General features: G+C 35.3%; 2 protein-coding genes across 2 annotated transcripts; both read right to left on the bottom strand.

Annotated features, from left to right (window-relative positions):
* Positions 1-546: 546 nt before the first annotated feature.
* nkx2.1 (NK2 homeobox 1) lies at positions 547-3,418 on the bottom strand. Its single transcript, XM_028438113.1, has 2 exons — positions 2,804-3,418; positions 547-1,741 (listed from the first exon to the last, which is right to left on the bottom strand). The coding sequence occupies exons 1-2, from the start codon at positions 3,306-3,308 to the stop codon at positions 1,062-1,064; spliced, it is 1,185 nt and encodes a 394-aa protein (XP_028293914.1). The 5' UTR covers positions 3,309-3,418; the 3' UTR covers positions 547-1,061.
* A 7,479-nt stretch (positions 3,419-10,897) lies between these two features.
* Positions 10,898-12,549, bottom strand: nkx2.9 (NK2 transcription factor related, locus 9 (Drosophila)). The gene is made up of 2 exons (XM_028438114.1): positions 12,405-12,549; positions 10,898-11,469 (listed from the first exon to the last, which is right to left on the bottom strand). Exons 1-2 carry the CDS (start codon positions 12,547-12,549, stop codon positions 10,898-10,900), a joined length of 717 nt encoding a protein of 238 aa, XP_028293915.1.
* Positions 12,550-25,372: the final 12,823 nt, after the last annotated feature.

Here is a 25,372-nt window from a genome sequence, read left to right as displayed (position 1 = left end):
AGTTGATAACCTCGTGGACAACTGCAGAGAATAATACAGGCCTATGTTTGGTGAGGGATTTCATCGATAAGCTGCCCTTTAAGAAGTGCTGTTTGATGTTTGGGAGCCGAAACCTCACCTTTCTGACTCACACCGAGAGAAAACACACACACACACACACACACACACACACACACACACACACACGCAAAGAAAGAGAAAAGAAAGAGCAAATAAATGGTCCGTTTACTCTGCAGGGCACGCTTGTGTTACCTGAAGCCTCAAAGCGATAAGAAGGACCGCAGTTTGTGAAGAAATGAGTCAGAAAAACTAGATTTTTTTTTGTAATTTGTATATAATAATAATAATAATAATAATAATAATAATAATAATAATAATAATAATAATAATAATAATAATAATAATAATAATTTGAAGTCTTTCTCTCTATCATCGTTTACAATCGTGTGTGAAAATATTTCACAAGAAATTGACCTGTTTTGTTTCCATAATTTATTATTAGCACTGTTTTGTAGTCAAATATATAAGTTACAAAGGAGAGGGGGAGAAAAAACATATACAAATACCAATTAAACGACAACAAACTGTCAATATTCGTCAAAAAGGTTTGTACAACAAATAATTAAAAGTCAAACCTTTTCACGGAGATTTACAAGCTAAATCTACGGTGTACAGGAGTTAGAAATCATTCACTGCATTTTTTTTTTTTTTTTTTTTTTAATTATTATTATTATTATTACAGCACCCATATAATATGGTCCACGTGGTCAGGTTCAACTGTTTGTTTTCCACCAATTATCCTACATGGTCTATATTTGGGTGCTGACTTTTTTTTTTCCGATATAATTTACATAAATAAATCCCAACACTTGCGTCCACTTTTTTTTTCTGGACAGGATGTTATAGTTCCAAATAGTCACAGTTCCGTCCGTCCGCACAAAAAAAGCGCACATTTACAGGGACGCGTGGTCGCGCCTTGGGAGGGGAAAAAAAAGGAAAAAGAAAGCATTGTGTTTTCTTTCTTTCGATAGATTTTAGATGATAACAGGAGTCTCTTGTTGTCACCACGTCCTGCCGTACAACAGGGCTGAGCACTGCAGGGCCGAGCCGTACTCTGCACCGGGGGAGTTGAGGTGGGAGAGCCCGGACACTTGGCTCTGCAGGGACGGTGGACTGGCGGAGTGCGGTGCCAGGTCTGGGGAGTGACCCGTGCTTCCCACCTGCTGGTGCTGCCCGAGGCCGGAAGTGTTGTTGGACATGATCATGACATTGCCTCCCTGCTGGTGGTGAGTCTGTGCGGAGGATGAGGGCGTGTGGCCGCTGCCTTGGCACGGCTTTCCGTCCTTCACCAGCACCGGAACAGCCACCCTCCGTGGTGACTGTTGCTGCTGCTGCTGCTGCTGCTGACAGGAACCTCCATCCTGCTGCATCTGCTGCTGGGACACCTTGTCCTTGGCCTGTCTCTTCATCTTATACCGGTGGTTCTGGAACCAGATCTTCACCTGTGTGGGGGTGAGGTGGATCAGACTGGCCAGGTGTTCCCTCTCCGGTGCAGAGAGGTATTTCTGCTGCTTGAAGCGTCGCTCCAGCTCGTACACCTGCGCCTGGGAGAACAGCACCCTCCTCTTTCTCCTCGGGGTGCTGGACAGAGATCCCATGCCTTTACCCACGTCTGCCAGGGCGCTGAGGCTGCCCATGCTGCCCATGTTCATGCCCGAAGAAGATCCCATGAAGCGAGAAACTGTGGGGAGAAAAACACACATCATATATATATATCAGCATGTCCACTTACTATATGTGCAATATTATTATAAAACCCCACTTACCGCTTATTTATATTTTTCTGTACTGTTATCTTGGTCAATATTTATTATTTATTTTATCATTTATGATTTGTTTTATTTTGATTTGTTCCCTTAATTTTTTTTCCTTTCTGTACAATATTTGTATTTAGCTTTCTTTGGCTGCTGTAAGTGTGAATTCCTACACTGTGGGATAAAATAAAGTATAATCTAATCTAATCTAATCTAAACTGAAAACTAAAAGAGGATTAAGAATACATGCTTTTATAAATTAACAGCATGAATAGCACTATTACTAGCACTATTGTGAATTATCATCACCATTACTATTATATCACTATTACAAATTAAGATTTCTTTTTGGTCACATTCGACAAGTCTGGAAATTAAATAATCAATCTAGTGAGCATAAAATTACATAAACTGGTCATTATTATCACAATCGTGTATAGTTATTAACATAATGGTAGACATTGTTTAATATGCAGTAATAAAGCTGATCATTCTGTGACAGCAATAATTACACTTTCCATAATTATCTTCCCGTATTTTATTTTATTCTTAATTTTCTCATACTATTTCTTTTTTCTTCCTTTATTTGAAAAATATACATTGTACAACAACGATGGCAAAGCACATGCACTCAATTTTATTTTTATTTTTACTTAATATGATTATGTTAACAATTTCCATAAATACAGTTATGTTAGAAATGATTAAGCAATAATATTAATATCTAAATAATTTACTAAAGTGCAAGCAAAAACACCATAAGTAACTTCAGCATTATTTAGTCAACTCATATTAAATAAATAAATCAGTGTCCAGTAAGAACAAAAAAAAAAATGTACTAATTAAAGTGAAAGGTGCTTTAAATTCAGGAAGTAGTATGGGCTCAATAGGACCCGGATCATATAAACCTGCAGGTGTGTGTGAGAGAGAGAGTGTGTGTGCGTGTGTGTGTGAGTGTGTGTGTGTGTGTGTGTGTGTGTGGTACTCACTGGTAGAGAAACGCGGGTCGGGGTTGGCTCCGTACCATCCGGTGGCCGTGGCGCTGCCCCTCATCCCGTCCTGGTAGGACGGCAGGTCGCCCATGTTGCCCAGGTTGCCGTTGCAGTATCCTCCCATTGCCGTGTGTGACAGCTGAGAAACACCTGCCGCAGTCATGTGGTAAGCCGCAGACACACTTCCATTATGGCCCATGTGGTGCTGCTGCATCGCCGCCTGAGAGACCTGAGGCTGCCGGTAGGAAGTGAGCGGAGCCCCCAGGTTGTTGTTCTCCATACTTACTTTCTTATAGCTCTCCTCAAGAGGACTCAAGATATCGGAAACAGAAAAAGGGGTCGTATGCTTGGGGCTCATCGACATTGTTCTGTGGCTGGAGAGGGAGAAATTAGAAGGCAAGGCAATCTCTCCTTCTCTCTCTTTTTTTTTTTTGGCCAATGCCCCTCTGGTTCCTGTTGTCTCAACGTCGATCTTGCTAGATGAAGACGTAGGAGAGCGCATCGAGTCCGCCCTAATTGGATCGAGTGGGAGCTCAGTGCAGGCTTGGGTTTGTTTTAGCGTGGTGCCAGGTTTAAGGCTACCATCAGAGGCGGGGCATCCGCAACAATACAGTAACAGTTCTAGCCTCCTTTCGCCGTGCGTAATTTCACTTAGCAGACATGTGCACTCCTCCCACACCAACAATAACACAAGCGCCCGTGCGTAAAAGTCCACGGCACAGGTGTCCGCGTGCTCTGCGTTGCTGTTGTTGCTGACAAATAAACAAACACTGCATCACCTCAGATCGCAGTGACCAATACACTTTATTAACTGTAGTGATGTTTACGAGGGCCTCTTGATGAAAGAAGGGCCTATATGGACTTGAGAATTGGAGAACCCACTCCTCAGTTGAACTACTGACTTTTAATGGCCATGAGAGGCCTTCAGTGATTGCAGGATTGTTTGTGTTATGCCTTATCGTACTCAGACATGCAAAAGTGCACTTGCAGGGAAGGGAAAATGACTGATACTGATAAGTAAATAAATACACATCCGAGTGTTAAGTGCCATGCGTAAATGATAACCCCCCCCCTCCCCCCTCCCCCTCCTTGTAGTTTTATTCCTTTGGATGTCATTGGACGCAAAAGCAGCATGTTTCCTAAATTCAGATCCACACACTCTCTACTGAGAGACCCAGTACACACACCCACACACACACACACCCACACATACACACAAACACACACACACATACACAAAAAGCAAGAGTCAGGGCTCGGAGAGGCTCTCATGTGAAGTTAACGGCGTTCAAGTAGCTTCTCTCCCGAAGCATAACGCCAGGTAGCCCTCAGTAACATCTTGCCTTAATGCTCAAGGAGCCATTACACTACAAACCAATCATATATCATCCCTAAAATATTACACAAAGCCATGTGAACACAATTTGCCCTTTGAGGCATGGGAAATATGTATTCTGATGCGTTTGTCCACTTTTAGCTAAACAATTAGATATAGAAAATAATAATAATAATAATAATAATAATAATAATAAAAATTATTATTATTATTATTATTATTATTATTAGTCAACTTGGCAAGTTAATAAGTTAACAACCACAGCCAACACATGTAGCTTTTTCTTTTCTACATGCATACATTAAATTGATCTAAGCCTTTGCATAACGCAAGTCATTATCACACGAACTAAAAAAAAAAAAATAATAATAATAATAATAATAATAATAATAATAATAATAATAATAATAATAATAGTTATTGTTTATTATTTGTTTCTAATTATGCAAAATAATTGAATATAAATATTTTTAATATATATATATATAAATGAATATAATAGCGTAAATTTAATATCACTTTTGGATAGGTTTGTAATAGACAAACAAATTGGGGGAAAAAAGAAAAAATGTAAAAAAAAAAAAAAAAATAGATTTAATATAAAAGAGTAAAACACAAAAACCTATTGGAAATTATACCTGATTTATTCCTTCTGATAAATTCCTTATTCCGTTATGACGGGAGACGTGCTCGTCAAAAAAAACAAAAAAAAAAAAAAACAAAGCCTTGCGTTAATACTCAGATCACTGGTGGTTTGTTACGGAGATAACTGGTAACCAGTGCCTTTAACTGGCTTATGGCTGCATATTTCACGGCTGGTATCTGGTGCTGGTGGTGTGTTATTCTGATTTAAAGAAGACTAGGATTCACAATTCTCAGTCCACAATTATCCCCCAGTAGCAGAAACAATATTCTCATGTCCAATTTATTCAACAGGTTTAGTGGCCTATGCGCACAGATGCAGTCCAAGGCTAAACATCACCACTAAATAAGGAACATTTGTTTGCTTTGAAAGTGGAGCTACATGGCAATTAAAAATCCCAGCATCTACCTTCACCCACAAGGTAAATGTGCCTGCATGTGCGTTCTCTGATTAGGGAATCTTTGATAGATATGTATAATCATTTAAATCAGTTCCCTTTCCCTGTTCTGGCACACGGTTATTATGGTCAATTAGTGACAGTTAGCCCTAATGTTTCTGCTAATTCCTGGAAATAACGAGGACACATTGAAGTAGTAGGTCTTATACACAATGAGCTTTTTGTGATTCAGAATCCACTGCGTGTTTATGAACTGATCAGTGCATTACATATCCATGAGGGATAAAAATAAAAAAAACTTCATAGTGACAGACAATTAAAAGTAAATTAAGGTAAAATAAAGCCATTATTTTTTTGACAAAAACAAATTAAACCTGGTTACAAATGTTTTTCAGCTATTTAACAAAGGGGCCAAATTTATTCAACACTTTGCTTCTTATGAAATGAGCAACAAAACACATATATACGGTATTTTATTCTCATGAATATGATATTTATTTTCCGCACAAGTGGGTCTAATTAATTAGCTTATAATGACATGTAAAATATGATGATTCGATATAGATGTAAGCTAAATTATTTATTTATTTATTTATTTATTTATTTATTTATTTATTTATTTATTTATTTATTTATTTATTTATCTTGACTGTGTGGTTTGGGGTTGTATAAGGGTTTCCCCCGTTTACAAATAAACTTTGCAAACTCTAACATATACATATCCATTACGGAAGCGGATTAGGGTGGATTTTGATGGTCAAAATAATTTTGGACAAATCAATAATAAAGTCGAAATGTCCAGATTTAATTTAAAATTTCAAAAAAATGTAACTCAAATTATGATATCGTGATAAAAAGGTTAAAAGAAAAAAAAGTCGGTTTGCTAATAAAGTCAAATCTACGGAAGCTGACGAGGGAGGTTAACGTAAGGCGACTGTTTGCCTCAAATACTTTTTTGTTTTTCCCTTCAAAACCTCTACATTTCTCGAGTCGTTCTAAATAACTCAGTCACAGAAATGTTGTAAGAAAGAATTAAAAAAGAATAGAAAAAAGAGGACAGGGTCACGTGACATAACACGTCAAACGATAATAAGTAACCCCGCCTCTTCCCTCGCTTACAAGTTCTTCTTTGTGTGCGTTTATGTTAAAAACAATATAGTCTAATATTAAATATGTACATTTTAGTGGTTTATCACACATTTTAGTATTTTTAAAATCAATATTACTCTTAGAAAGCTTAATATTGCACACATTATGGCTAATGCAGGATTTGTTTTCCTGCATTTTATTTGGAGTCTGAAGACAAAAATGTGTAAAGATGCAGTAAAGCGCGCCCCCTGGTGGTACAAATATGTTCTTTATTCCATCGTGTTCAAAGACAATGATAATGTGTCCTTTTCCGCCATCTAGTGGACAGCTGGTTCAGGCTCTCAATAATCTTAGGAAATGAGAGAAAACAGCCAAGATAAAGGATAGTAAAGTAAACATTAGATTATTTGGGAATGAGTTTCTGACTTTCAAACCATGAGAACATAATTATATGAAATCATAAACTTTTTAATGCTAATTTCAAACTTGATAATGCCTTAAATCAGTGTTTTTCAGCATTGGAGTTGTGACCCCATCTAGAGTTGCCTGAAATGTCTTGTAATAATAATAATAACAATAATAATAATAATAATAATAATAATAATAATAATAAAATACCTATACCTATTTCTACTTTCTATTTCTACTTTCACTTTCTCAAATATAACTTATATATACACACACACACACACACACACACACACACACACACACACACACACACACACACACACACACACACACACTGGTGCATCTTTTCAATTTGTGCATGAGTAACAAAGATGCAGAACAAACATTAATAAAATAACTAATTAAAAAAAAAAAAAAAACAAACATCTCTGGGTTCACCATAAATTTGTGATATAAAAATGGGGTCACGACCTGAAAAAGATTGTGAACCACTGCCTTACATGAATATGCTGGTTGTAGATCACTTTAACTCTAATTCCTCTAACACCTTCTGTATCACAGATTGATCGAGGTTGTACAGTTTCAACGCATCATTCATGTATATGATAAATATTGATATGTATTTTGAGTGGATCAAACTAATCAAATCATTGGGTCAGAAAAAAGGTTGCATGACTACATCATGAATATACATGTGCAAAGTTAAATAAAGATGCCTTTATACAGAATTTAACGGTAGAAGCATGAAAATCAGAAGAAGCTGCAAAATGAAATGTTAAAATCAGGGCAGATTAAATTTAAAATATATTTGTCTATGAACAATGAACAGTGTTCCACGAGGGAAACTTATAAACTAATATGCATGTATTTTTGTATTGCAACATGACTCAAATAATGCTCGCAACATGAATAATAATTTATTGAGCCTATAAATACATTTATTTAGCATGTAATTGCAGTTTTTTAGACATCCTCACGTCTAGAAATACATATAGAGGTGGATTCATAGCTTATTCTGCAGATAAATTTTGATAAATATCAGCTTATTAAGCAGCACATATAATAATGATTTTTCTTAAAAACCAATGTGAAACTTTAAAAAACTCTCAACATAATTCATTGTTCTTCCTTGTGTTCTCACTTTAAAATGCATGGGTTTCATTTATGTTGTGTCTGAAATGAGAAATGTCTTCCTGTTCTGAAAAGGGAAGAGGTCTATAACCCCTTAGTGAGTGAACTCTTTATTCTGCAGTATTCAAAATAACTTAAATAAACTCTAAAGCACTGACACTATAGATATATGGATATTAATCCCACTCAAAACAGAAATTAAAGCAGTTTGTTGACATGGTAGACTATTTGCTGTGTTTATTTATTGTTTTAAAGTTTGTTTTATGGCATTAAATGTATAAAGATGCTCATTACCAAAGAGCGAGCCTATAAATAACCACGCAAATTGTGGCTATTTCACGTCTTTATGTTAATTTAAGGAAAAACATGAATAAAAATTAAACAAATCAACCTCTGCCTTAACCCTAAACCATCCTAAAACATGGGTTTGTATTTTAAATTATTTACCCAATAGTTTAGTGGTCTGGGGTTAAAGACAGGTTTCTATACCCATGCTCATATCTTTGCGTATAGTGTTTACTGTCCATATAAAGATAATTAATGCAATCTCAACAGTATTGTGTTCCAACTTAACTAAGGACTTTATAGATAAGTTTTCCATGATATCAAAGCAATGTAAATAATAAAAAGTTGACTTTACTTAAAAAAAAAAAAATATATATATATATATATATATATATATATGCAAACTTGTTATTTCAGATGTGATATACTAGTTTATTAACTTATAAGTTAAACAAATGTAATTGCTCGAAGTCAACATAAATTAGTTTTTTTAATGCAATTCTAAAAAAAAAAAAAAACCTAATTTTATGTTGACTTGGACTAATTAGATTTGATGAATTTGCTAATTATTCTTTATGCTGTGATCATGGAAAACTGTGTTATCTAAAAAGTTGTTGTTAAATTGGGAAACAATATTGTTGAAATTGCATTAATTATCTTTAAAGGTAAACATGCACTCTCCACTCAAATGTAATTGATCAACAATGTTTTTAAGGCAAAGAGTTTGCTTTTTTATTATTATTATTAAAAAATATATATAGATAAAGTCAACTTTTTATTGTAGAACTGAAAACTTTTTTTTTTTCTCTCTCGCTCCAGTAATTTGTACTTAACAATATTATAACAAGGGCTGCACCTGCAAATGGCCCACGGGCTTTGAGTGGGAAATATCCTAAAAACAGTATAAATTTTAAATAAAATTAGACAAAAAAATAAGACTTTAAACTTTGACGAAGCAAATCATTCTTTGCAAAGGTTGCAGATATTCATACCTTGGGCAAAAATGTGCTGAGAATGCCTACTATCAAATTAAAAGCCTACAGGATTGAAGATGATTTGTATTTTTTTAAGAGAGGAAAAGCTAAATCACTTCAATGATTAACTGGTTGAAAATCATGTGATTTTGATGTGAATCTAGTAACAACTCAGCAAAACTCCCCCTGTGGCCTACTTTATGTGGACCTTATAACTATCCTGAAAGGGGCCCCAGGGACAGGCAGTGAGTAAAACTATAGGATGGGCAGACCAACACCACCCAGTCCTTTTCAGACGATTCCTCCGACCAACTTAAAAAACCAATGGCAACCTCTAAAAGCCTGTCTTTGTCACCCTTAAACCCTGAGATGCTCAAAAACACCATTGTGCAGTTAAACCTCATAAATTTGTCGCAGGGACTGATTAAACATCTCTGGAATTGAAACACTAAAGATTTTGTCTCGGTCCCTTTGGCACCGGGGGGACAATGGTTCATTCACAGAGAGACACCCAGACAAAAAGCGTGTTTAAGGGGAGAGGCAGCGAGCTGAGGGGTTCGGCCAGTCCCCTCCATATGTGATACAAGGTGGCCCCAGTGAAGATGACAAAGGGCCAGGTGACAGGGACGATGGGCTGCAGGGTCACAGGACGAGCAAACAACATTATAGTGGGCGTGGAAGCACACACACACACATATATATATAGGACCCCCTCCTCACTGACATGATTTTAAACACTGAGCCATATTTCATTATATGACATTCAAATAAGTGGGGCCATGGCCTGTGGGAGAAGACTGCAAAATAAAAATCAGACAAAGCAACATTTCTATTCTAATTTCTGTGATTTGAAAACACAAGAAAACAACTAAATACATTTCAATTAAAAAATAATTAAAAAAGCAAAACAAAAAAAAAATTTAAAAAAAATTTAACCAGTGTATAATCACCTTGATTTTTCCTAAAATAAAATAACACATTTCTTTAAATCCTTGGTGCACACATGCACTTATATACAGAATTAACTAAAAGCTGTATTTATCCCCTTAGAATAACAAAAGTTAATTGTAAAAGTGAATGGGTGCTTGTGGTCCCAGACAACAACAGGCTGCTGCAGTCAGAGGGCCTGTAATGTTTACTGGCTATTCTTATGCGTTGCCCCAATCCAGATCTTCTAAGAATAGATGTTTGCTCAGCTTTTGGCTGCATAATTGAAAGTTTTAACATTAGAAAGGAGTATAGGACAGTGCCTGTCATGGCTCACTGCATGGGTTATAGATTTCTAGAATATACAAATGAGTGTGTTACTTTATTTCAGACTGCAAAATAAATGAAATAAAGTTGGTGTCCTTTATACTTGGGGGGGGACTCCACAAAACTATAATACAACATATATAGGAACATTTTTATTTTCAATTTTGTCAACATAAAAAGGTTAAACATTACATTTCCTTCATGAGCCAATAATCCTTATTGGCTTTGTTGCTACATCATTTTTCTATTACCGCCCATGGCAGCCTACTGGATCCAGTTGTTTCTCACATACAATCAGGCTCATATGTTATAAATTCATTATTAAAAAATAAAAATAAAAAATACGTATGTTCGAAAAAAAAAAAAAAAAAATCTACATACATCAATAATAGGCAAAAAAAAAAAAAAAAAACATTTTCAAAACTCGTTTACATTTAAAATACGCGTCAAAAAATCAGCAAAAAAAGTGTGCAAATTCTATTGATATAGAAGTAAATACATCAATTCCGAAACATTCAGAAAACATTTGATGCTATTCTAAATGAGTTTGTGCAGTGTATAATGTGGCCTTTCATTTGAGGGGATTGAAGTGGAGCGAGTCGCTCCAAAAGTCTCTCCAGGCGCATCTGGAGGCCGCAGCCGCCGGGAAGTGCTGCTGGTACCGAGGAGGAAGAGCCACCGGGGAGGGATGCTGCAGGGCCGGGTAGGACAAAGGGAAAGGTACCGCCTGGGAGGAAGTAAAGCAGCCAATTTTGTCTGTTTCCAATAAACAGGGATGGAAAGGTTTCCCATCACGGACCAGGATGGGAACGACGACCCTGCGCAGCACCGGAGGCTGAAGCGGTATCTCCAGATCCTGCATCAAACCCTCAGCTCGGCCCCTCTTCATCTTGTAGCGATGATTCTGGAACCAGATCTTCACCTGGGTTGGGGTTAAGCTGAGGAGCCGAGCCAGCTGCTCTCTCTCCGGGCCGGACAGGTAGCGCTGCTGGCGGAAGCGCCTCTCCAGCTCCAGGGTCTGCGCTTTGGAGAACAAAACGCGGCGTTTCTTCATCTTTTTGCAGCGCTCTGTCACTGAGAGCTGGGGGGCGTCATCGGGTTTGGTCGAGTCTGGGGAGGCCTCAAAGCTGCCTTCATCAGAAGCTATAGAAACAGATAAAACAAGGTGAAAACACATTAATCACTGTATAAAATATTATATTTGATTACCAATACCTTTTGTTTTATTAATATTATCGAAAATACATATAGATAGATAGATAGATAGATAGATAGATAGATAGATAGATAGATAGATAGATAGATAGATAGATAGATAGATAGATAGATAGATCTATTATTGAAATCAATAATTACATTCTATAGAGTGAAATATAACATGTTTCATATTATTTTACTGCCTAAAATGGTAGTAAATGTTTTCCTTACACATATAGGGACTCGGCTCTGGATCGATCTATCTATCTATCTATCTATCTATCTATCTATCTATCTATCTATCTATCTATCTATCTATCTATCTATCTATCTATCTATCTATCTAGCGATGTATTTTTGATACTAATAAAAAAGGTATTGGTAATAATAACATCTATTGATTGATAGATAGATCGATATCTATTATAAATTAATACAATCAATAAATACATTCTAAAGAGTGAATTAAAACATTTTTCATATTATTTTACTGTCTAAAAAGGTAAAAATGTTTTCCTATAGGGAATTGCCTCCGGATCTATCTATCTATCTATCTATCTATCTATCTATCTATCTATCTATCTATCTATCTATCTATCTATCTATCCTTCCTATCTATCTATCTATCTATCTATCTATCCTTCCTATCTATCTATCTATCTATCTATCTATCTATCTATCTATCTATCTATCTATCTATCTATCTATCTATCTATCTATCTATCTATCTATCTATCTATCTATCTATCTATCTATCTATCTATCTATCTATCTATCTATCTATCTATCTATAATATATACATACATTCTATATAGTGAATTATAACATCAATATTTCATATAATTTTACTGTCTATAACGGTAGTAAATGTTTTCCTTACACATGCATGGACTGGGCTCCGAGTCTATCCAGGAGGTGTAGGGGGAGCTGGAGGAGCAGGTGGAGTAAGAGGCTGATTCCTCCCTCTCAGGCAGGTCCAGGATGCTCCGGACGGAGAAGCTGAACTTGTTGGGTGCAGCAGCCATGGCCCCCTCCTCGAATGTTATGTTAACTTTGTTTTCCCACGAGCAGAAACAAACACTCCAAGTATCCAAAAGAGCCGCTGCGGATCCACTTTACGCACAGTCCAAACAGAACAGCGATGTTTACACACACACACAAACACACACACACAAACACACGCACGCACGCACAGCTCTCCAGAAGCTGCAAACAAACACACGGGCTCTCGCTTATAAAGCCTCCTCCTCCGCAGAGTACCTGAAAGGCTGGAGTGCTGTCACCCAATGGTGGTAAAGGTGTGGTGCCAGACCCTGAGAGCGTCAACAATGAGCGAAGGAAACAGTGCTCATCATTACGGATTCGGCCCGTATAGCGTCCAACAGATAATGGTGATTGTTGGAGCTCAATCACGTCTTGGGTGGCAGCTGACAGCAGAAGCCCATCCCATCCACATCCTCAGCCCCCCCTCCTCTGCTCCACCCTCCCTCTTTCACGCGTCCAAACAACGTGTCTAATATCTGCATACAAAGTGAGCAATTAGCCTGAGTTGGTTTAACTAATACGTCCATTAGTGCGTGAGAAGTTCTGTGGAAGTTTTATGGGCGGCGGAACCCCGGCAATAATGTTTGCACACATGCTCGTGACTTTTTACAAACTCCCATTAGATACAGATGATGGCCAAATAATAATAATATTTTTTTTTTAGACAAAAACTTATAATGAAAAACATAGTTGAGTAATATTTATTTATTTATTTATTTTTTGTTGTTGTTTTTTTGTTTTTTTTTTAAAGAAAGAAGATAGGGATTAGGATCAACTGTTAATTCAGGATTTATTTATCATTCATTGATATACAAGCACTTATAGGCGTTTGGCTTGTTTTAAAGGACGATTTTCAGAATCAGAATAAGATTCTGAATAAGAGATATAGGCTACAGTATTGTATACTATAACTACAAGTAATACAATTATATTGTAAGTACACATACGAGTGTAGTGTGCAATACTTTACTTGCATCTTGAAAACAAATGTTTTCTCAACACAAGAAATTTAGTTTCATGTATAAAATCATAATAATAACAATAACATTTAATATAGAAGAAAAAATACAGAGATGAAATATATATATATATATATATATATATATATATATTTGTATGTATATGCGTGCATGTCATATATTGTCATTTTAAAATATCCATCCATCCTGACCCACTTTGTCCTATTTCAAGGTGTCAGGGTCATTTTTAAAATATTATTTATTAATTAACAGCTTAAAATGCGTGTGCTGACTTTTAGCAATTAATAAAAGTGCCAAATTAATTCTTACATCTTTCTAGATCTGCCTCCCATGCCTCTGACGCTGAAATGTTTTTTTTTTTTCTTTTATATATAATCAAATTGAATAAAACTGAACCTGACAGGCCATGATCGATCGTCTTGAGGCAAGATTTTATTAATTTGTAATTAAGTTTACTTAAAAGTCATTTATCATCCTGCAAGCGGTGGATTTAACTGGAATATTACAGTCAGAAATGTGTTGGTTTTCTCTGTTGTGGACATGGTTTGAAGAGTCCCATCATCCTGTAATATAAAACATATATAATGCAAAGTTTGCAGAGGGCTGTTTGATATTGATACGGACTCTCATCCACTTCAGTGAGGTGTGTGAGGGCCGTGGCGGAGCGTGTTGCTGATGGTGATGGTGATGGTGGTGGTGGTGGTGGTGGTCAGGACTCCCCATGTCGTCCTGGGTGGTCGGCCGAGGGGGGAACACAAATACATGCCAGCCACAGAAGGGGAACAAAGGGGGGAAATGTAGCTCCGCGTCCGAGACCCGTTGGAAGCATTTGTTCCAGTCAAGATTTTGCATTTGTTCAGTCTGGCAATAATGCGTGATTGACGCCCCGCAACAATGTGCTTTAACTTAGCAGGATAAATCCGAGCTTGTTTCGTGTTGTCATGGTTTTGAATGGAGCTGAATGGGATGTGGGGACACTGTCTATCTGCTGCTCTGCTTCCACATAGCCCTGCTGCAACGTCACGTGTCATTTAGCTGCACTTTACATTCAGCATCCTCACACATCACATAAAAACATACCTCATCCAAGCTTAAGATGTTTGCAAAGAACACGAACACAGCAGCACGGTGTCAAACTCAAGGTCCGGGGGCCAAATCCGGGTTCTCAAAACATCAACACATTTTGCCACGGTCATTAAATCACAACCCTCATTAAAATGTTTTAAATCAATGTGTCAAAAGTCTTACATTTTAACACACAAGTATGAATTTATGATTGTAATTAGTCTCAGATTTCAAAATAAATGCTAACATTGTTTGTTTGCTTTTTTTATTTTTCTTAATGCCTTTTCTTAATGGTTTTTATTTTTTGTATTTTTGTTGTTGTTTTATAGATTTCTGGCTATTTTTGTCATGTGTTATTGGAGTGATTTTGATTATTTTAGTCTAAGTTTTTTGCGTGTATTTTACTGTCATTTTGTGTATTTTTGTGTGTTTAATTTGGGAGGCCAACAGTTGCCCGTCTACACTAGACACTGGAAAAAAGTGACCCTAACCCTATAAGTAATTGATGTGGCGCTTTTTCCCCCTAATTGTGTTTACTGTGAAGTTGGTCTTGAATTTAAATTCAAATGGCAATAAAAAGCCTTAAAAAGTCTTGAATTTAATTTGACTGAAGCTGTAGGAACCCATGGTCTATTTTGTAAAACATAAATCTATCTATTTTCCTGTGCAACATGCATTTCACAGCATGCCTGTCAATAGAAAAGTTTCTTTCAAAATAAAAGACAAGTCCAACACGAGAGACATTAAGTATATATTTTTGACCAGCTGTCTGCGATCCACCCAGTACAGGTCCGCGACCCACCAGTTGAGAATCGCTGCTTTGGATCATCCAATTCGAAAACATGAATCATTGTGTAAATGAAACTCAACAATATTTGCAGAGGCTCACAGTTTTCCCAGTGCTTATATCACATGATGGCAGTCGTCGAAAAAAAAAAAATCATATAAAATCCTTTAATTTTCCTCAAATTATTACATAATATTTACCTTAATTGAATAAAAATGTTTCACAAAATCTAGGAAATTGAAACTAAAGATCCGTATAACACTTGTTACTTGGATATCTTACATAATTTGTATTTTATATATACAAAGAAGTGTAAATGGCACAATAATGTTGAAATTACCCATTTTCCGGCTTAAAATCTGTGGCCCTTGAGATTAAACTGTTCCGTATTTGGCCCCTGAACTAAAATGTGTTTGACGCCCCTGCTTTAGAGCGCAACATCTCCAACCAAATGTGTACACAACACATGACAAACAGCAAGGGATTACAGTAGCACACTGGGTGGAGTGGATGGTTTGCAGAGGGCACTCCAATGGAGAGCAGAAACTATACGTAAAGCAAAGAGGAGTCATGTCCAAAGAGTGGGAATTTCTTCACCACAATGACCCAGCAGCCCCTTAATCTATTTAACACCCAGTGAGAGGGCTCTCTGCAGCCCACAAGTGCTCTCCACGACCAAATATTTACTCTCTTGTTCAGATCTCCATTCCCAGTCCCTCCACATCACAACCCAGTCTGCATGGTGTTTCTCTCACAGATCACATCCATCAGTCAGTGGCTTCAAACACAGTCAAAAAGGTTTCCTCAGATAAATTCCATATTTATGAAGTTTGTGAGTCCCATCATCAACCCTCAAGAAAAAAAAAAAAGTTACAAACATTGCAAATATATATAGTTTATGGCCTCTCTGTGTGGGGTTTACATGTTCTCCCTGCACATATAGTTTCCCCCACATTCCAAAACATGCTGAGTCTCTTTAAGATGATGTGAAATGACAGTTAATACATAACACATTTGTGGAGAAGTTTTTTTTATCTGATCCAGAAACTCAAAATTAAATGAAACCAAAAAAAAGCTTGCACGAGTATAGATTAACACTTTATCAGATATAGTTAAAAACGAAGAGAAAAAAAAGTCATATATGTGAATGAACTTATTAAAAAATATTAAAGCTTTATTTATTTATTTATTTATTTATTGACTGTGTATTACCCACTGAAAACCAATTGAATAAACTAGTTTAGGTCCATTTCGTTCATCCAAAAAAAAAAAAAAAAAAAAAAAAAAAAAAAAAAAAAAATGTTTAAACAAATGTATGATTGCTTTGTAGGATTTGAGAATATATATTTTTAAAAAGATGGACAAGTGTTCTAATTTCCTAATTTGTTGTGTCCACTATATTGTTTCTTATTTCATTACTCATAAAACAAAAGCAGAATTATTTGATTGACAAAAAAAAAACAAAATATAAAACCATTTTTTTTTTTAAATTGTAGCCTAATAATAAACTGCAGTCTATCCCAAACTTATATTTTCGCTGTGCCCAGTTTATTCAGCTTGTAAATCCTGAATGAAAGTTTTCAATGTCTCATTTTAATGAATGGTTTAATTAAGCTTTTTTTAAAAAAAATTTATTTAAACAGAAAAGCACTTGATAATCTTTAATTTTCCTAATTACAGCAATTCTTTGACTTTCATAGAATTGTTCTTCCATGAGGTCGTATAGTCAGTATTTCACTTTAAAGACTTTTATTTGATTAATTGTCTATCCTAAGGGAGAGACTGACTGATTGTCCATTATTCAAACAGCCACAATGAGCTGACTGTTAAAGCCATGGCTGAGTGTAACACATGCTGCACCTGCTGGTCTCTCCTTCTCCAGTAAATGCCTCATCCTCTGGGAGGGAAGGAAGGGATCAGTGAGAATAATAACTTTATCTTTAAACTCTCGTGAGGTTCCTGGCTTGGCCATGCAGCTGCAGCTGTTTTGATGCTAAATGAATCTCTGGTTAAACTGTATAAGCAGACTCAACTGTTTATTTTCTTCTTTAACCAATCTTTGAGCATCAGAAAACTCTTTTTGTGTATGATTAAAAACATCAACAACAACAAATAAATAAATAAACCCCACCTTTCATTTCTAAACCAGTAGATGAAATTATAGTTAAATGTATTTATTTCCTATAAATAACTCTGCTTTGATCTGCCAAACATTGTCCTCCTTCTCTCAATGTTAAAGACAAATTGTCCAAAAATTAATAATTTTTTTTTTATTCCCCACAATCTCATATACTGCATTCTGTTTGGTGGAATGGTGCTTTATTTGTTTTCGCAAATTGAGTTCACTTCTATCATTTGTTCTTTCAGTTCATCACCATATATCAATACATCAGGGTGACTATGCTTAAATATATAGAATCTCTCCCGGTGTGTGCTGAACCCACTTAGTATGAACTATGTCTTGTAACCATTGCAGTTTATTGGATCATTCAAGGTATTATTATTATTATTATTATTATTATTATTATTATTATTATTACTATTATTTGCAAGCACCACAATCCATTTTGATATCTCTGCTATGAAGAAAAATATATTTCTTCTGAAATTTTGTTATCGTATAAGCCTTTTATATTGTCTTATCTTGTCTTACAATATAATATATTAAAATATATATTCATAAGCTCCTATTCTGTACTTGTTATTGCTCTTTATTGGGACTATATAATAATAATAATAATAATAATAATAATAATAATAATAATAATAATAATAATAATAATAATAATGGCATTTGAATATCTATTTTGCCTGATCACTTTGAATTAAAAATTAAATTAATGTGTTAAAACATGGCTGAAAAATCTGAGTTTACAGCCTGATGTGTATGAAGTCTGATGATGATCCACATTATATTTTTTCTATATAAGCAGAATAAATAAATAATCCATTTAAAAGTGAAATAAACTCTGAGTAATAAAGAATACAGCAGTGCTCAAAAAGCTTTAACTTTAACCACAAACTCCAAGCAATCGATAAGGGAGGAATCAGAGCAACTTCCAACATGTGTGATACTCGGTTGCCCTCTACAGGTCAGATATTTAAAACTTCTTTATTAGTATTAAAGAAAACTAAACAAATCAACATCGACACACAAAAAAAGTAATTATTATGTTAAGAGAAAACAGAACTTAAAATACTTCTTATTAGTTAGACTTTTAAATGTTTCCTTTGTAATGAAGGGGAAAGTTGGGACGTTAGAGAATCTATTATCATCTTATTTGCATACTTTTACTCTTCAAAATTAATTTTCTTGAACATAAATCTAACGAGTTTTGGAACTGACATCATAACTCCACATTATGGGATTGCTCTAATAAAAAATGAATATTGCCTTTATATATATACTGTATATATATATATTTTTTTTTTTTTTTTTTTTTTTTTAAATCAAACTAAATAATTCTTCTCTGAATCCATGAGGTTTAAAATTGACCAAATCCCTCTCCCTTAGGTCAGCATAAAACACATATATCTATTGAATCAAGTTTAGTGACACCGAAATCACATTTGTCCATTAATGTTGTATTAGTGAGTTTAAACCAGAAATGTTTTTCTAAATAAAGTTGTATTTTGCTTGGTCATTTGATTTAATAAAATGAAGTGGAATAGCGATGGAAGAGGCTGGAGACAAAACTTCAATTTTAGTAACAAAAAAAAAAAAAAAAACACCTGAAGATTGAAAAAATAAATCCATTTGTAACCAAGAATTAAGCTTAGCTTTACGTTTGTTTATATCCTAATACTGAATTATTTTTTATTCATGTCCTTTGATATCATTACACCCATGTTTGCTCCAACCAACCAACCATCCAACCAACCATCCAACCAACCAAACCGTGTCAAAGCATGAGGCGGGGACTGTGTGAACGGCAGTGACAGTCGTTTAAAGACCGCCAGATGGCGCTAATGCACTTTACTGCATAGGAACCTGTTGGATAAACACCGACGCCCATAGACACTGGTTTATCATTGGCAATAACAATAATAATAGTAATAAAAATGAAAATGTGCGAATAAATTAATTAATAATAAAGTCAAGGTATATGTATATATATATATATATAAGACCGAAAAAAGCCTACATGATCCCTTCCCTATAGCTTTATCACAGCCAACTATTCTATTCACTTTGTCCATACTTCCTTCATTATATAAATAGTCTATTTAGTGGAGCCTATATATATACAAACCACACCAGTGACTGAGGCCCCAGCGTTGATTTAAATCTACAAAATTAGGAGAAATAAATCAGTTACATACAATTTACTAGCATGTTTCAAAGAGTGAAAATAATGAAATGTTCTTTAAAAGGTCTTAATATATAATCCCCTAATTTCCATTCATTTGTTTTCTGGCTCCGTGCACGCTGGTGATTAAAGAGCCCAAATGTAGCAGAGTTAGTGTTTTGTCTAAGCCCTCACTGACATTATACATCTGACTTCTCTGACCTCTGTTTGTTTATAAGGAAATTGAAAACTAGCTGTGCTGCAGTAATCTAATAACACTGTGTAAAAATGTGACGCTCCTTTGCCCAAATCTGACTAATTGCACAAGTGTTCCTGCGCTTATGAAGTCATCCTAATGGATGAGAAATGTAATCGAAGTCTATTCCAGGTATGACTGAACGATTCCACCATAACGCAGCAGTGTGGTCTGTATCAACACCCCATTTGCACTTTCCTGCCCAAGGAGAGCGCTGCGCTATGGCGCAGTAAAAGTGGAGCTCCTTTTTCCCCCCAAAGTGTCCTTGGTTGGCGACAAGGAGAACTTTAAATTAGAGTGCAATGAAATATTCAATCCTAATGGATGCCAGGTGCTAGACGAGCCGATGTCAAAGTGATGTATGCGTAAAAGTGTCGTAAATATTGTTTCTGTTTGGGCTCGTGCGCTGCGCAAAAAGCCTCTGAAACACGACGTCGTTAACCTGCGTCCGTCCTCATTAAGGCCGCATTAAAGGTACATGAGAAGTGAAGAGAAGTTGTAGTAGAAGAAGAGAAGTGCTAACCTGCACCAAGGATTTAATGGTCTCACAGCTCCAAAGGTTACAGTATGCCCTTTAATGATGATATCGCACTATATCTGCACAACAGAACAAACACACACTGTTATAATATCTGATTGAAGACAAATGTCTTCAAAGAGAGAGGACGTTTCCATCTCCACGTGATAGTGCGCCTTTGTGGCGTTCTGGGGCGTCAACGTATACAGAACCCGCAGCGCACAATCCACCATAACTTCCACCATGTGTGTGTACCTTAATGCACATGTCAATCAGTGCGTGTGCAGCTATTACGAGACGACAAGACTTCAGCCACTTTTTCTAAACCGGGAATTACGCACAAATTCCCTTAGTAACTTATACTAGAGGCCGTTTTGAGTTGCACATTGTAGTGTGTGGAACAATGGTAATGTATCATTTACCATTACACAGTGCAGGGAAAGTGAAGGAACGGCCTGGCAGCGTTTATTGTGCGCGTTTTAGTCAGAAAGAAAGATAAGAAACTGCAGAGTGTAATAAGTGGGGGGAAAGCCAATAGCAAGAGTCAAAGTATCACATTTGAAACCATTTGGATTGGTACCTATATCAACGAAATAATAATAATAATAATAATAATAATAATAATAATAATAATAATAATAATAATAATAATAATTTCTTGTTGCACTACAATATTTATTTTTAGCGATTTTTGTCGTCTAATATTTGATTCGTCGTTGACACCGTGAAGCGACCCCAATTACCGTTAATTGACGAATATAATTAATAATTGCTGTAGATTAAAATACAATATACGAATCTTTTTTTTTTTAACATATATGATCACCTTGTGTAAACTACACAGCGTCGTTATTATTATAAAAGGAAACCGACTTTTTTTCTGTATTTAACCCTTTAGGAACATATGGATTAAATAATCCGTCGTTGACTTATTCTTGCTGTACGACTATAGAAACATGCGTCAAAGAAGAGATAGGTCAAATATAAATATCTTTAAAAGAAAATCTGTACGATTCAACAATATTTGTCATTTATCAAATATCATCCAAAGTTGTACATTTAATTGTAAAATAAAAGCCAGTATCTTCTATTCAGTTCCGATGTTTTCATTCCCTTTTTAATTATTTTAGATCTAAAATAAGATTCAGGCCTTTATTTCTGATATTATTTATATCTATTGCATTTCAGATTAAAGCTTCGCAAGTGAGCGTACCGCCACTTACTCTAATTTTCGTGATCTCATTACATTTCTGACGAGACTGAAAAATAGAAAGATTACGATATAATCTGTAATTAAGAAAAATTAAAGACGGAATAAATTAATTTACTGCGCAAAGGAAAAAAAAAACGGTAAATGCAGCATGAAACGAATTCAAGATGTCTTCAATAAACTCTGAATTTCATATCGAATGTTTGATGTTAAAAGGCGTGTTTTTGTCTCAATTGTGTTCAACCTTTATTTTGGATATTAAATGTTTAATGCATGTGAAATGGAATTATGCATTATAGATTCAATAACGGGTGCACTTTGAATGGGAGCTGTACTCTATATTGATTTTAATCAGATTAGTTTCATGGATGTAAACGAAAAGTATAATAGTTGCATAATTTGGGTCAAACATACAGATGATTTCTGCACATATTGGGGAAAAAAACACAAGTTTATATTTTAGACTTTTTATTGGCACTTTGAACTAAAAATGAACTAATACAATAAGGATTTAACTTTAAATGTCAATTATTTCCAGAATTATAATTAAATATAATCCATCTGCATCTGGAAATAAACTATGGAATGCACATCATGAGTTTTTTTTTTTCTTTCTTTTTCCATGGACACGCTTCACCAAAGGCCTCCTTCAACAGTCTGATCGCTCTCACATTCTCAATAATCCCAATGAAACGCACCAAAGACAGGGGCGTCTGATTTGTGGAGCCCAGTAGGTGTTTTCTAACAACTGGTTGTTGGTTCCTCAAGTTCTCACTTGTCAAAAATGAAATAAATTCAAAACAAAAGAATGACTCCGTCTCTCTGCTCGTACATTATAGGAATTTATGAGGCAGGAGTGTCAGTGTCATCTTAGTTTATGACTGTTTTACGAGTACAGTCAGAACCCTATACACAGGTAAACAACTATTACTCCTTTCTCTGACGATAATCAATCACATAATGTGTTAAAAAAAAATTCTTACACAGAGAAAAGGAATGTAAATCCAAGATATGGTGATTTTTTGATGTTTGAGTAATCACAGTTATTAAAAATGAATAATTGGGGAAAAAAATCATACAAGCACATTTATTGTGACAATAAATAAAATGAATCTAAAGTATTATTTTTCATTTATCATGATTTAAATTTACACCTTACACAATAAGGGGAGAGCAGCAAACACTTCCAGATGCAGGGAGAAACGCGTGAAATAAACAAGTGCATCAGTGTTGTATATTTGGCTTCTCGTGTGTTTGCTTTTGCAAGGTAAACAGAAAGTGTGAAGAAGAAAAAAAAATCACATCAAAGACAATTCACGAGTAAAAATGAAAGTTAGACTTAATCTTAATTTTAATGAGCAAAACATCCAAATTTTGCAATAATAAATGGCTCATATTGAAATACAACCATAGCTGGGGTTTACAGAGGATTGCATGAATGTGAAAAACACCCAGTTAGCAGCAGGGCTTTAGGTCAAGATAAAAGGATTTAAGTCATTTCTTAGCAAGCTTGAACTTTAAGGCTAAACATGCAGCAGAATATCAAATTATTTGCCATTTTTGTGAGCTCACAGCAGGAAAATTAGGCTGAAGTTCACACATAGGCTTGTAAAAACTGAACAATTGGTGATTGGATGAAAAAAAACCCTATTATGATTATTTATGATATTTCTGGCATCAATAAGCTGCTTTCACACAAAAAAACAAATAGTGTTAGAACAGGAAGGCCTGAGGTATACTGCTTATTATTAATGTGTTTTTAGCACACCAGCATTATTATTAGAGTTATTTATTTACATAAGTTCCAATCCTGACTCCTTTAACACCAAAATATCGTCAGATGTCTGACACATGATGTAACAATGCTCGAACATTTACTTCAGGGGCCACAGTCAGCAAACTCAATCCAAAATTGTGACTTATGCAACAAAAAGTTAAAGCTGTCGCGTCTCTGCATGTATGAAAGCGATTCAGCCGCAGTTCCAAATCTTTAACCTAATTCCAGCAAGTTCATGTTGTCTTTTTTTTTTTTTAATAATATGTTAAGGTTTCATTTATTCAGACGACTGGATTCTGAAGAAAACTGGCAGTTGGCATTAAAACATGTCAGAAGATCAAAGTCAATTTCCTGAGAAAAAAAAAAAAAAAGTTGTTTGAATAAATGAAACCTTAACAAATTATCTGCATTTTTTTTTGTTTGTTCTGAACCTGCTTGACATACAATGACGACCCATCTCTGTGTGTTTGGATATTTGCATGTTTGGGTGGAAACAAGCTGGATTAAACAAATGGACTATTTTAGAAATAGCTTTTGTAAAATAATGTGGACAAAAAATTGTCTTAGAATATTTGGGGGAAAAATGTTGGATGTTTCCTTCTGTGGCCATAAAACTATTGGTTGGGAATCACTATATTACAGCACCTTGAAACAGTATTCTAGGGAGTTTTTTTTAATTCATTATGTAGCTTGTTTCATTTCTAAAATCAGAAAATGTCCCTTATTTTATGATCCAGACACGTGTGCAGCCAGCACGTTTCTGCATGGTGTCACAAACTGTCGCACGGCCCTTTAAAGAAGGAAAATCTGAATCTGAAAAGCAGAAATGGAAGGAAAATAATATCATGAACGCCTGCACATGCATTGTTCATTTAGCTGTTGCTGGTTTAGAGAGACTGTCCAAACCAACATCTATAATTATGTTAGAAAAAGTTCAACAGGGTCAAAAAGACATCAAATTTTGGAAATCTGCATGGCCTGATGTTCAAGGCAAAAATAATAAGCACAAGTTTGAAATAATTGATGCTCTCTTTGATCTAATGGTGGAAACCACAAGCAGAAAAATGCTGGAACAAAACCATTTACACAACAATAGGCCTGCTATTTATTTTATTTGGAATTTGTTCACAAAAAAAAAAAAAAAAATGTGCAAAATGACAGGATGTCTTTTTATTTTTCATTTTTTTCATTTTTTTTTTAATCTCCATAACAATAAATAATGTTGGGCCCAAACACATGAATCATGCTGTCTAAGGTTTTATTGAAACATGCAAATATGAGTTCTAATTCCTAATCATGAAGTGGAGATAAATCCAAGGGTTGAAATTCCAAAAGTCTAACATTCAGGTATGAAGACATCTCGTCCCATCATCAATCTCTTCCCTCATGCACCCAGAGGGTGTGTCTGCGCCCTCCTGCAGGGAACATGTCCAAACTATCATTTTGCAATTTGTCCGACATGGTGATGCGTTGCACAGGCGCTCTGAAGGACTCAATTTGACATGGAAGTCTTTGACTGTGTGTTGTATTAGTACACACAGCACATATAGTGCATGGGCGCGTGACAGCCATGATGCAGAACGTGCACAAACCATGCGTCAGTCTGCAAACAGTCCGTAGACAAGGAAGGAACAGACAATGACACGGGCTGGTAGCTTCAAGCTACTGAAAAGAAACTAATTATAGACTTGATGATTATTATTATTATTATTATTATTATTATTATTATTATTATTATTATTATTATTATTATTATTATTTGGTAATTTACTGATTATTTGCAGCTGTGCATGTCACTTTACGTGGTTCCCAACCTTTTCCTTGTCGTGACCCCATTTTCATATCACAAATTTCTGGCAATTTCTTTCTCTAAAATTACTATTTTGATCATGTTTGTGATAATGTATTACAAATACAGAGTGC

Source organism: Gouania willdenowi, chromosome 22 (assembly GCF_900634775.1).
Source record: "Gouania willdenowi chromosome 22, fGouWil2.1, whole genome shotgun sequence".
In the NCBI taxonomy this organism is placed as follows: Eukaryota; Metazoa; Chordata; class Actinopteri; order Blenniiformes; family Gobiesocidae; genus Gouania; species Gouania willdenowi.
Note: the sequence above shows the minus strand (reverse complement) of the source record. Positions and strands in the feature narration are given on the sequence as shown.